The following is a 13,999-nucleotide window of genomic DNA, read 5'->3' as shown; positions in this document are numbered from 1 at the left end:
TACCCCAAAAAAGAACCTGCAACGGGCCTCATGTAAAAAGGCCAGCACTAATCCAAAATGAAAAAATAATTTTTTTTAAAAACCACACTCCAAAACAAACAAGCAAGGAGCATATGGCCTCGATCTTGATCTACATCTAATCTAGATCTACATTGCTATAATAATAATAATATAGGGTTTGATACAATAACACAATAGAATATGAATATGAATCCTCCATATAGATTTAGTAATCTAAATAAATATATATAGATCTTGTAGACCAAGTGAATAGGAATAGGCCTTGAACTAGATCTCGAAATCCACATCCGATTCCGAACAGAGGGACTCAGCTGAGTCTAGATTCTAAATAAATAATTCACGCACCTGATGAAATGCGTTTTACCAACATTAATATTACAGCACAACCTATGATAGGGTTTGACACAATAGAATTGGAATATGAATCCTCCATTGAGGTTTATGACGATCTATATAAATCTAGATCTAGACTAGATTCTATTAGAACAAGTGAGTCGGACTTGAATGAATCAACATGATCTGAACAATTGAATTAGTCAACAAACGAAATTCAAAATGGCCGCTCGAGCACGAAATAGAAAGTCGACAATTTAGGTTGTCGTCCTCTTTCGTATTTGCACTTCTACTCAGGTTCCGACGCCGACGTCGGCACGAAAACGAAAGTGCCGACAAAGCCGACGGGAGAAAAAGGGGTCGCTGGCAGTCGGCAAGGCCTCGCACTACGCACATTGGCTGATACAGGTGGGCCTAGCGATAGCATCGGCCGGCTCGCGATTGTCGGATTTCAGACGATTGTCGGCAAACATGCAGGTCTACCACTGGGGGTGTAGCCAGGTCTGTTGGGGTAATCTCACAGCAGGGGTAAACTCAAAGCACGACACCAGAAAATTTACTACCAGAATGTGGGCAGAGCTTCTCTGCTGAAGCAGAGTTGTGTTGCTGGAAACTGCGTGCAGCTGATAAGTAGGTCGACTGCTTCTAACAAAAGGTGACTGTCGTGCCTTGTAGCCTATGTGTGTGGGAGTGTTGTCAATTGTCAAATCATTAATTCGGCTTCGGGGGGAATGATGCTTGCCAGACGCACACCACCTGTTTTAAAGCATATATGCAAACCCCCAAAACGAAATTTTAAAAGAGTAACGTTCGCGCACCACCAAAACTTAAAGGGGGTAACCTGCAGGTTTAAGGGGTAATATACGCACATTTGTGCGTAATGGGGAGCACCTGTGCTGAGATACTGATACCGATTACGTTGGACATTCCGGGCAGGCCGCCAGGGTCACTCAGTGTGTACTGTTGGTGCACAGCGAGTGCCCCTGGAAACGTGTTTTCGCCATGAATACCATGAGAGTGTTGTTATGAATGATCTGGGGTTAGAAAGGAGATAACATAGGTCAATTTCCGAATGTTTTGCACTCAAATTGTTCCTTTTACCTGCACAAAGGTATTCAAAATTATCAAACAAGCTTATTTTTTATCAGGTAGTATCATTTAATACAAAATCAAGCTCATTTGAAAGATTTTAAATACGAAAATGAAAGTCTTGTTTCCCGACTATCCTTCGTCTAAGTGGGTCAATTTGTTCTATAATTTCATTGCCAAACATCTAGAGCTACCAACTTGGCGTGTTTTGAATGAGACGTATGCCTCAGTTACGAAACAATGCAGGCGGTTCTAGAGGAAGGCCACAGATACACACAAACTCAAGCAGACTGATGCACAAACACATGAGCTGCGTGAATGCGGATCCAACGCTGGACCCGAATTGCACGGGAGATGATGCTCGGCGCGTGTGCGCTGAGCCAGGGGCCAGACTGACGCTAGACCAGAACGAAGGCGAGGTGTCGAAATACGCTTATCGGGGGACATGAACCCATCCCTCGCAGGACGAGGGTTAACTTTAAAAACTTTTGTGCAGATCTTATCTTAGGTGACCTGCTGTTTTGTTAATATTTATTTTTTAATCAGTCTTTTGTAGATTCTACAGATATTTGATATGATGTAGACATTACAAAAGAAAAGCCTTGAAAAGACCTTTAACACGATACCTCAATTATTGTTGTAGCTTAATTTATAAGAAAGGCAAAATATCTTGACCGCAGGACGATGCGGCCATGTTTCGCAACAGTGTTGCACAATATTACTCAATAATACCCACCACAGTGTATTTTAAAAATCTCATCTGTTATTTTTGTCCACAACATAGCAAGGTTTCAGTGAAAATGTTTGGTTTTTGCGTGTATGCAGCAGCAAACTGTCGCAGCTAACATTTTTGTTATTAAATTTTCCTAGTTGTTTCGATCACAAAAATTGCTCTAACGTCTTTTTTTACCCCCGAAAAGATCTTTAAAATGCCATATCTCAAAAACGGTTAAACATAGAGCAATAACTTAAGTAGCGTTGGAATCATGTGACTGAGCTCTTTGCATTGAAGCAGGGCTTGAAATAGACCGCGGCAATTTGCCTTGGTGCCTTTGCAATTAGCCGTAATGCCCTTAAAATCAAATGGTCAACCGCGGCAATTTTTGCAGTGCCCTTGTTTTTTTGCTTTTAAAAAATGTGCCACCATGAAAATAAATCACTATTTGTCCAGTGCTGTCACTTGTAGAAAAAAAAAGAAAACAAAGTTATACAAGCGTCTTGTCGGGTTCGCCACCGGGGCAGGTCAGTGAACCAGCGTGTATCACAACTTAATCACAAGATACGGCATCATGTGAGCACTGGTTGTTGGGGTCACCATAGTTCTTTCAAAGTCTGAACACCGCAAAGTATGGGATTCAAGAATGGGGGGGAAATTACTGATTTTTTTATTTTTAAGATACACGCATGGGAAGGCGGGGGGTATGGTGGAGAAATCCTGTCAGACCTGTCTGAAATCTCATCAAAGCTTCAGTCTGACACTGCTCAGCTTGACAATGTGTCCATTTTGTCACAGCTAGTGCAAGCACACTCACAGCAATGATAACCAAACCTCAGCAGCAGTGTCTGAAAAAAGCTCTGGATGAAAAAGAAGGCTGCAGATGTGAGCGATGTGGCAAGAGATGTGTCTCACAACTAGACGTCCCGATAAAACAGCACTATTCTCAGAAATCATGTTCTCTGGTGATACTTTTTAAAATCACTTGTTTTTTTCCCAAACGGACAAACAGTAAGCCAGTCTTTTTCTATATTGTGTGTGCCAACATATTTTCAATATTCTGATCTAGTCATAAATCATAATATGACATGCTGATTTATTAGGTCTTTCTTAAATAACATACATGTCCTTTAAAGCATGTATTTTCAAAACTTGCTTCCATTTATCATAGTCAGAACCTCACTCTGTTTAACTGCTTGACAGCAGTTTTCAGTTATTTTTTCTTTTTTTTTAAAATACAGTTCATAACTTGTTTTCACTCCTCATTTTTTCTTTTTCATACAAGTTCAAAATTTGTTTTCATTTACCATGATTTGTTTTTATTTTATCACTACACTGCCTGTAAACCACTCTGTTTGAATGTCAATGATTAATGTCTTACCTAATTGGTCATATTACTTACTGTTTTCTATCGTACCCTATGGTCAACAGTCATATTCAATCATCTTAATCCAATCAATAAGAGCTAGATAATTTAGTCATAAAGGCATTTAAAAGTCAGATGCAATCGTGATCATTATTAATATGATTTAAAAATCATTTTTAGCGATTTTGTTTTGGTCCGATAACTCTGTACTTTTGTAGAGAGCAAGAATAAATATTATTGTTATATATAATATATATAAACGTTGTGATGCACGATCCAGTATTACCAACTTTAATCAACAAAATGATCACCTATAATTTTTGCCTTGGTGCCCTAGCAAATTGCCTCCGTGCCCTCTGATTCTTAGGCCCAACAGAGGCAATTTTTGCATGCCCTCCTGAACACCTAATTCAAGCCCATTGATGTTATCTTTAAAGCAATTTGAAAGCATTGAAATTTTTATCAAGAGCCTATAAATAGTGACCAATGACTTTGCAAGTTATCTTGACCTCGTAGAGCGTCTCTTGGCCAAGATATCGATCGATAAAGTGGCGCGGTCCAGCTGAGCGACTACACGCTATGTGTTATATCATTTGTTTCGCCGTGCTAATGTACTAATTGTTGAGTTCATCGTGTTTTGTGCTATGTTAGTATTTACTTGACCTGCTTATATGGCTCATTATATCAGTTTAAATAAGAAAAGATACGGTTTTATTTACATGAATCTACAGTGAGCACCTAGCACACCTCTGTGATAGGCCCAAATATAGATGACACGTATTCTGCCATCTATTTTTGTCGTCTTCCCGGGTTTCCCCCCAAGACTTTTGGGTTTTCCTCGCCAGTTACTGTTGACCAGATCTTGCCGTGTCTGCTTTTTGTATTAATTTGTTTATCTTTTATAAACGATCTCAGCAATTCTCTTTCCATAAATTTACCTTCTCCTCAAATTTGTATACCCACACACACAAGCACGTGCCCGCAAAACACACAAACACACACAGCCCAAGCAGTCGGCGATGAAACCTAGATCTAGACTAGTGTCATGGCCCATCGCGCGCTAAGCGGCAAACCGGGGCCACCACAGTGAGATCTAGTCAACTGGCGAGGGAAGCCCCCAAAGACGACTAAAATAGATGGCGGAAATATGTCATCTATATTTGGGCCAATCAGAGATGCTAGGTGCTCGCTGCAGTTTCATATGTTTTATATATAAACGTCTTTTATCATCTGTTGAGCCGTAAATGGTCATTTTTCAGTAGCAGGTAGGCATATACATTTCTGGTTTCAGCTGATATCCCCCCGCCAAATCCCCATATTTACAACCAATCAGCCGTGGCGGCGGGGCATTTTGGGTGGGTTACTTCCTGCGAAACACTGAGCACTTCTAGAAGCTATGGTTAAGAATATTAAGATAGAAAACCAAAGGGTGAAGGAACCTCTTAACCCTAGAAGCGCTCAGCATTTTACCGGAAGTAACCCGTCAAAAATGCCCCGCCATCACGGCCGATCAATTGTAAACATGGGGGTTTGGCGGGGGGATACCAGCTGAGATACCCGAGATGTATGCTACTGAAAAATGACCATTTACGGCTCTACAGATGATAAAAGGCATATAAAACCGTACATGAGCCATTGCCAAAATATGGGGAAAAACACATATATATCTCACATTAGTGTGCATAAAATGTGATGCATTAGTATCTATTCCTCCAAAACTTTTACACATGTCAAATATAGGATGTAGAACCTGCATAAGCAGTTTCAGACCCCGTGTCAGATCTGCAATTTTGAGTTTGTAAATTTTGTGCCAAAAATGTTCGTTTTTTAGTGATTCCTGGACTGTCATTTTGAGCACACCAATGGAAACTTCCAACAATGTCAAAAATTTAGTATTTTTGGGTGTTTTTTTTTAACCTGTCCTTAGATTTTATGGATTTTGTCATCGAGAAAGGTTCGCTTGCTCAAGAAATCGGTTTATTTGTTTGCAAATAAACGAATAATTCGGATCACTTGTGAGTCCCTCGTGTCGTCAGGTGTTTCAGAAAACACCATTATTTTTCAGTAGAATCACCACAGCTGGTTAAACCTTTTTACTTTTCGTCGTTTATTCAATACTTCAAAAGCTGTGATGCGCGATAGGAACCAACTACGATTTCGGTCGGCTGTTTAACATTCGCCGCCATCGTCACTTTGCGACGTACCGGAAGTCTGAATTTTAGCCCACTTTTGTTCAGAACGGATCATCAACAGTGCCCGAATATGATTGTTTTCTCGAGTGACTTCCCCTTACCCGCTTCCCCAGAGCAGCTGAGGCAACGGGGGAAAGAGAAAAACGAAAGTAGTCAGTGCCGTCAGCGTCTGGTGACACACAAGAATCTCTCATTAAACGTGACGTACAGGACTGTTTTGCATGTTTTTAGGCTACCCTATTGAATATTTTCGTAAAATTGCGGTGTTTACATTGGATTCCAGGAACAAGAGTGCGATGTGTGAACAAACTTCGAGAGATGGATCATTTTTGTGGTTATAGATTTAGCTTTTGTGCTTAGTGATGACTTTGGGGTGTCGTCATGCAGCAGTACAAGACTGACTGACGTACTAGAAATTACATAGTCCTAAGAGCAAACATTTTTATGTCACTTGAGCTCTCTTTACTCAAAAAAAATAACAAACATGTCCTCGTTTATCTGTCTAACTCAAAATACACATTTGTTCTTTGTTGGCATGATATGCTTTTTCCAATACATTGTGTCATCATAGTTTATACAAGTAATATTTGTCATCATTGCAAATATCAGTAAGTTTTCAACATATATTTCATACATGCAAGCTTCATTTAGAAGCAAAATACGCCTTTATTGATCTGTGTATCTCATAGTGCAAATTTGTTCTTTGTAGGCATGATTTTACCTTTTCCCACTATGTTTTGTCATCACTGTTATGTACCAGTACTGTTTGTCATAACTAGCAACATAATTGTGATTGTCCACTGTCTTTGATATGACCTGATATCTGTTTCAAAGCAAAAGAAACCTCTCAGGCTGGTTTTTTTTTTTATTCTTAAAGTGCGCATTTCTCTCTGGAGGCATGACTTTGTCTTTTCCTGTACATTGTGTCATCATTGTTATGTACAAGTAACGAAAAAATAATATGTAGAGAAACTTCAAAATAAAGATAGCGAACAATGCATTCCAAAAATTTGAGAATTAAGAGGCGGGGGGGGGGGGGCACTCAAATACAGACAGGATGCATATATAAGACAATGATTATTTATTTGACAATGATGAGATTCCAGAAGATCTGATCGATTTAAAGTCAGTCTTTATAGACATGTGTGTCTCCAGACCTCTTTGATTTAACTTCACAATCCTTGGAACGGTTTGTGGTCAAGCCTTCTGAATGGCTATTCCATGAATATAAGTTGTCAGTTACGAAAGATAGTGAACAAAGAGTAGTCTTGACACAACAGAAAGATGTTTCTTTTGGAGACTGCTGTTTCATATTATGAGGAAAAAAAGTCAAATAAGGTTTGTGCAGAATGCGAGAAAGAAGGCCTACAATTGGGACTCACTAATAAAAATACAAACGTAGGTGTGATACATTCAATTGACATTTTAAAAAAGCCTGGAACATCTACTACTTACTGAAAAAAAAGAGGCAAGGGTGGACATATTCTGCTGTGGTTAGTAAACGGCTAAAATTGTTAGTTCCGATTGAAATTTAACAAATCTGATACATAATATTTATTACAAATAATTGCTGTTTTTCCCACTAAGTTCTTTATTTCTCAAGGTGTGTTATTTGATTTTTTTTCTGTAGGTTAAGGTTAAAATGCTCGAGGAGGATGACTTCAGTGTGAGATTTATGGAAAAGAGCAGCCCCTGCAACGTCTTTTCCAAGAGCAACGATAAGGGATCAACAGACTTCTTCACCTGGACAATTACAAAAGGCCTCACAAGAGGCATTAGATCACAAGGCCATTTTCATTTTTCATTGTTTTTTCTCACATTCTCTCATTAATTGGTGTAATAAATATATTTGTGTAAACCGTGCACTAGTCGGCTTTATTTTATTGTCTCCCCTTTTCATAAATTCTTGAATTTTGTGCTTGTTTTTACTTATATATATGCTCTGAGTATATCAGGATGGGTCCTGCTTTCAGTTTGAAAGACATTATTGCAGAGATATAAGCAAATGAAATCACTTTTAAGTGAGTAAATTGAACTTTTGTTAATTAAACGTTTACACCTGGGTACCTGTGATTACGCGCCCTTTATTACATAACGAGACAGCTGTTGCTCATGAGACAAACATTTCTGAAATCTGCAGGGTTTGAGCTAAATTTTGATACCCATATTCAATACTGTGCGTTCATTTTGAAAAATTGCAAAAATAGGTCATTTGAAGTAGATGCCTGCATTGCCTGTGTGTTTTCCGCCATATAATATAAAAGTGTACCAAAAATTAACTGATTAAAAAACTCGTAACTTTTTTGTTCATTGATGGATTTAAAAAATTCAAAAAGTTCCATTCTCTGTGAAGATAAAGCTACAAAATGCACCTATTTGCAAACACTTTCTGGCAAAAAAAGGTTTTTCATGGCCATTGCTATACAGTGGTTGCCAAACAAATAGACCCATAATCTCCAAAACCCTACATCTTCTTGCTCTGATACCTCTAGGAAAATGAGCACTAAATGTCAATCTGGGACTGACAGAAAAGGGATTCAAATTGTTAAGAAAAAATTTTTTGGCACCACCGAGTCTCAAGAGAGTCACGTTTTGGCAGTTGCTCATATATCTTTTCTTAAAGCTGATAGAATGAGCCATTCAAAAATGATAAGCGATCAAATAAATAAAAAGAGCAAAACGCGATAAACTCAACAATTAGTACATTAGCACGGCGGAACAAGTGATAACTCATAGCGTGTGGTCGCTCAGCTGGACCTCGTCACTTTATCGATCGATATCTCGGCCAAGAGATGCTCTATGAGGTCAAGATAACTTGCAAAGTTATTGGTCACTATTTATAACTTTGAACTACAATTTACGTCATTTTCCATAAGGGAATACTGCAATTTTTCATTGAAAAAGGTCAGCGTCTATGCCTATATATGCCCATTATAGGATAGGTCTGCGCGCTTCCCAGTCGAAGTAGGTCAACCCTATGTATAGGGCCTGCGCGCTTCCCGGGTAGCCTGGCTCACGCCCTTACTATAGATCTAGGGCTTGCGCACTTTCAGGGTTAAAAGGTGGCCTGAGAAGGGAACCCTGTGATGACAGCCTGCCTTCTAGGATTGAATCTAGCTAGACTATCTAGATGCCCCCCTGAATTTTATCCTAATTTGAAGTTTTGCAGTTAGGTTGCATCCCTGCTCTTTGTGTAGCCTATTTCAAATACAGTCGAACCTGCCTTCTAACGGAAACCTGTGTAAAACGGAAACCTGTCTTGACGGAATCTCCCCGCTCCCCCCTTGATATATTCCTCTTTAATTACCTGTATAAAACGGAAACATGTCCAACGCGGAAACGGAAAGAAAAATCCGCTCCTTTCCGAGGGTTTCACTTGTCTAAGACGGAAAATGCTTTGCCCGTTCAGCCCCGATTTGAAACAAAACTTGCAAGTTTGGTTCCGCCGGCTCTAAACTTAACGCCATGGCCGTGCCGCTGGGCAAAGAAGGGGAGTAGGGGTGAAATGGGGGTAGAAGTTACCCCATCATGTGAGCCCTGAGCGATACAGATGGTCAGTGTTGTGTGGGTGTGATATCTCACGACTGCACGTGAGAGTGCTCGAGTAGCTAGCCACTACGGAAACTTTCCTGGGTAACAAGAAGCCAGAGGTGTGAAATTAGATTAACCAATGCCTGCCGCCCTGGTCGTACGGCCAGCCGAGAAAAGAGTTCCTCGAATCGTTGTTACAATGATGGCAGTGAGGGGTGGCATTGGTGGGTGGGGCTAAGGGTGGAAGCAAAGGAGATGTTCAAACGTTTCTGTTTTTAATGGGTCAAACAGTGGTACTGTGAAAGGCAAGCAGTGGTGGTAATTGGATACGTAAGACTGACGCATGTCACTATCAGACAGGATAGCAGCTGAGAGGTGTGAAATTTTGGGTAAATTTTTACTTTCACTCCCGCACACAGATGCACTGTTTCAGGGGTCAAACTGCTGTACTGTTTGCTGCAGATCACACATAAAGCCACTAAAACTGTCGCAAATCAATTATTTTCAAGACAATTTCAAATCTAACTGTAAAATATCAAATTATGGGTAAAAACAGGGGGGCATGCCCCCCTGTAACCCCCCAGATTTTCTTTTACCCCAGTGGGGCAGGCCCCCCTGGTACCTCCCGATTGGTCCAAAGCACGTCTATCTCGGTTAAAAACAATCAAATATTTCAAAAACTATTAATTTGCGACGGAAATGAAGTTGATATTCGTGTTCTGCGCATCAATATTTAGTAGAAAATAGACAACTGGTAGCTGAGTGTGAGACGGGATGGAAAGTAAAAAAATACCAAATTTTGACCACTGCTTGCCGACCGGACAAGCGATCCTTGATCCCACCCGCTGAGCCTTTGAACCCCTCCCCCCCTAAATTCCCGTCAAAGACGGAAAATGTCTAAGACAGAATTTTTTTCCCGCTCCCTTGCGATTCCGTCTTGCACAGGTTCGACTGTAGACTGTAGTATTTGGTCATCAAAACTTCTGGATTTCTTCTCTGGACGTAAACAAATGGATCGTGGACTTATTAATATTTTAAACTTAAACGAACAGAACTACAAGATCACCGGTGTGGCTTGTGTACATCACCCAACATCAAAGCCAGCACATTACTAAATTAAATTTAAATCTAGATCTAGATCTAGTTCCGTAACGAGCGACCACTCTGAGTTAAGAGTAGATTAGAAGGCTAGGGATAGGGGTGATCTTGTAGTTCCGTTCGTTTAAGTCCACGACCCATTTGTTTACATCCAGAGAAGAAATCCAGAAGTCTTGATGACCAAATACTCTTTGAAATAGGCTGCACAAAGAGCAGGGATGCAACCTAACTTTAAAACATCACATTAGGAAAACATTCAGGGGGGCATGCCCCCCTGAACCCCCCAACCTCCATATTTTTATTAGGTCACTTGCCCCCCCTGAAACCCCCCATCTCTTGACTTTAACCCTGGAAGCGCGCAGGCCCTATATAAAGGGCGCGAGCCGGGCTACCCGGGAAGCGCGCACGCCCTATATATAGGGCTGACCTACTTCGACCGGGAAGCGCGCAGGCCCTATATAAAGGGCATAGACGCTGACCCTTTTCAATGGAAAATTCCAGTGTTCCTTATATGGAAAATGACGTAGTCAATTACAGGCCAAAGTTATAAATAGTGACCAATGACTTTGCAAGTTATCTTGACCTCGTAGAGCGTCTCTTGGCCGAGATATCGATCGATAAAGTGACGCGGTCCCGCTGAGCGACTACACGCTATGTGTTATCACTTGTTTCGCCGTGCTGATGTACTAATTGTTGAGTCTTCGCGTTCTCGGCATTGTTTGTATTTGTTTGATGGCTGATCATTTTTGAATGGCTCATTCTATCAGCTTAAAGAAAATATATGCTTTTATATATGCTTTTTATCATCTGTTGAGCCGTAAATGGTCATTTTTCAGTAGCAGGTATACATTTCGGGTATCTCAGCTGTTCCCCCCCCCCCCCCCCCCCGCTAAACCCCCATGTTTACAACTGATCGGCCGTGGCGGCGGGGCATTTTTGGCGGGTTACTTCCGGTGAAACGCTGAGCGCTTCTAGGGTTAACGAACGAAACTACAAAATCGCCGGGATAGGGTTAGGTCTAGGACTAGGGGTAGGGGGTAGAAGTAGGATTATTAGGATTGGGGTTAGGAGTTGTGAAAGGGGTAGTGTTAGGTTTAGGGGTAGGGTTAGTGTTAGGGTTAGGGGTAATCTAGGTCTCTTCTTTATTGTGTTTGTTGGGCTAGATCTCAACCAAAAATGCCTTTTATTATAAAATATAAAAATAACAAAACTGCAGACTCTAGTCCCCCTCTTCGCGGTTCCATGTCATCATCACGTGAGTTAATCATGCTCGCAAAAAATGTGTCCACTAATAGAAAACAAAAACAATAAGACATACCACACTTAGAAGCCTCAGAATAACTTGAGGTTTCTTGACGTACTCAACGGGGTCGAAAGGAGCCCCTGCTTTCCCTGCGCCAAATGCTCCACCACTAATGGTCGACATCTTTCTTCTTTGCTCAACAACTCAACAAATGCGCATACATGAATGGTGACGTCACAAATTATTCACCCAAATTATAGTAGGACCACAAAATAATGGTCCAAACTTTTGACAACCGATTTTTCACGTTGTATTGCTCATTGATCTATTGATAGTCATTAGTAATCAAAACATTAATTTTCAGTTGGGCTTTTTCATTGCTTGCTTTATCATTTTCATGCACAAACCCAGCTCAAGACTTTATTTCTGAAAAATGGTTGTCAGACATCCAGTATAAAATGGTTGTGGGTATAGCACGGAGAACGCGAGGCCTCAATGAGACAATGCGTCCGTTCAACAGTTAAAATAAGGCAATTGCGGTGACACGTGTTGCGCGGTTTACGCTCAATTAAGCTCGATAGGCATACTGGGCATACGAAGGCCTAGATCTATATGCCAATATACGGATTGGCCTGTAGCTCAGTAGACTGTTAGTGTTAGACCTGTTTACTTTTTTCGGTCTAATTTAATGAGTGAAGAAAAAAAGGAATACTGAAGAGGAAATTGTGCCCAATTTGCTCCTACACATGACTAATCTAGATCTATTAGACTCAGTGGCGGGGCGCCATTGGTGCAATTGGTTCAAGCGCTCCACCTAACCCTGGCCTTCACCCCCCCCCCCCCCCACCTCTTTTTTCTAATTGTTCTAAACCGGTCAGTGCTCTAGATCTTGGAGGAACTATTAATAGGAGAGGCCGCGAGTCGCGTAACGTGAAGCCGCTACAGACGACGGTCGGCCATGTTTGTGAGATCAATTCAGTTCTCTCAGTTGTAAACTTAGTGTCAACCGAATGGCAGTTTGCGTAGCGTTCGGGTCCGGTGGGCCTCTCACTCAAAGGTCCTGGGTTCGAATCCGAGTAGTGACGGAAAAATTTTGTTCTCTAAAATTCTTCTTTCTCTTTCGTCTGCTTTCACCTCCACTTTCTGCCCCTACCTCCTCAGGGCTCCGGACTCTTTCTGCAGCCTTTCTACTGCTACTCCTTGGCTCCTTCTTACCTCTGTCTTTCAGCCACACCCCTGATCTTCTGGTAGGAAATATCTACCCCTAGCCTTCTCGGACAAGGGCGAAAAAATCTCGGAGGTTGCGTATGCAAATTGCGCAAATTAAAGGTCCCTTGGTGGTCTAAAATCGATAAGAGTAGGCTTCGGTCGCCACCCAGGCAAAATTCAAAATTTCCCACCAAATGTTTTAAAAAATATCAGTCTTTAGCAATGGCACTGAACTTCATGACGAAGTGCCTTCTGATTTAGCCGTAAATGCATCTCACAGTAAAAACAGAATGAAAAAAGATTTCAGAAAATTCAGTTTGCCATGATGATAACTGCACGTATGTGCCTAGATCTAGTCTGGCATACTTGTCAATTTGCTCTGCATGTTGCTTACATTGCTGGTTTTGTGTTGTTAAGGTTGACAAAGCATTTGAAAATATGAAACCTGCATCGGTGCCTTTGTTGACTCCAATGTGTCAAAAGTAAATTCCTTGCTGTTTTTTGAAGTCTCGTCGGAGGTTCGACAGTGCCTTCAAAGAATGTCATTGAAGTGTGTTTGGTGTGTGAATAACATTTTTGATGCCATGTGTCGTCTGTCTGTGCATGGGGTGTGACATTGTCAAGAGTGAAATGTCATAAATTAGTGCAATCTGTTTTGAAAATCTTCTTATTATAAACCTATCATTTCAAATTCTCTATTAATTTTTCAATACCCTTAACAGTATTTTGTAAAATTTAGATAAAGTGTCTTGGTGTTTTAAAGGTGCCCCTCCCTCCTCGCTTTATTTGGGGGGGGGGGGGCTGTTTTATTCTTGTTTTTGTGTGTGTGTGTGGGGGGGGGAGGGTAATTTCCACCATCATACTTCACTCTTATCTGCCTTGCCCTCTCCTTCCTCATTCTTCGCCCATCCCATCCACCCTCACTACCATCTTTTGTGTAATCATTTTCAATTTTGTTAGAAATATATTCTGTTGTAAGTTTAAGTCAAGAAGACTACGTTTTTGTAAAAACAATGTCAGTGATGACATCATTTTGCACTGATGAAGTTCTATGACCGAAAAGTCTGCAAATTTTGTTATCCCGTTTATATTTTTGTTTTGATCCTTATTATCCCAATTTCTTCTCTAAAACAAGTTTAAAAATGTATCTTACCGTCACAATGTGTATACATAGTACATGTATTATCAAATGTTCGACTGAG

General features: G+C 40.7%; 1 protein-coding gene across 1 annotated transcript in view; it reads right to left on the bottom strand.

Moving 5' to 3' along the window:
• Positions 1 to 11,816, bottom strand: part of LOC101862209 (synaptogyrin-2) — a 33,801-nt gene extending 21,985 nt beyond the window's left edge. Inside the window, exon 1 of the mRNA XM_005106325.3 lies at positions 11,664 to 11,816. Within this exon, the coding sequence (XP_005106382.1) occupies positions 11,664 to 11,771 (108 nt within the window). The 5' untranslated portion in view covers positions 11,772 to 11,816. The remainder of the gene's footprint in view (positions 1 to 11,663) is intronic.
• Between the last annotated feature and the right edge of the window lie 2,183 nt (positions 11,817 to 13,999).

This window comes from Aplysia californica, unplaced genomic scaffold, assembly GCF_000002075.1.
Source record: "Aplysia californica isolate F4 #8 unplaced genomic scaffold, AplCal3.0 scaffold00526, whole genome shotgun sequence".
In the NCBI taxonomy this organism is placed as follows: domain Eukaryota; kingdom Metazoa; phylum Mollusca; class Gastropoda; order Aplysiida; family Aplysiidae; genus Aplysia; species Aplysia californica.
Note: the sequence above shows the minus strand (reverse complement) of the source record. Positions and strands in the feature narration are given on the sequence as shown.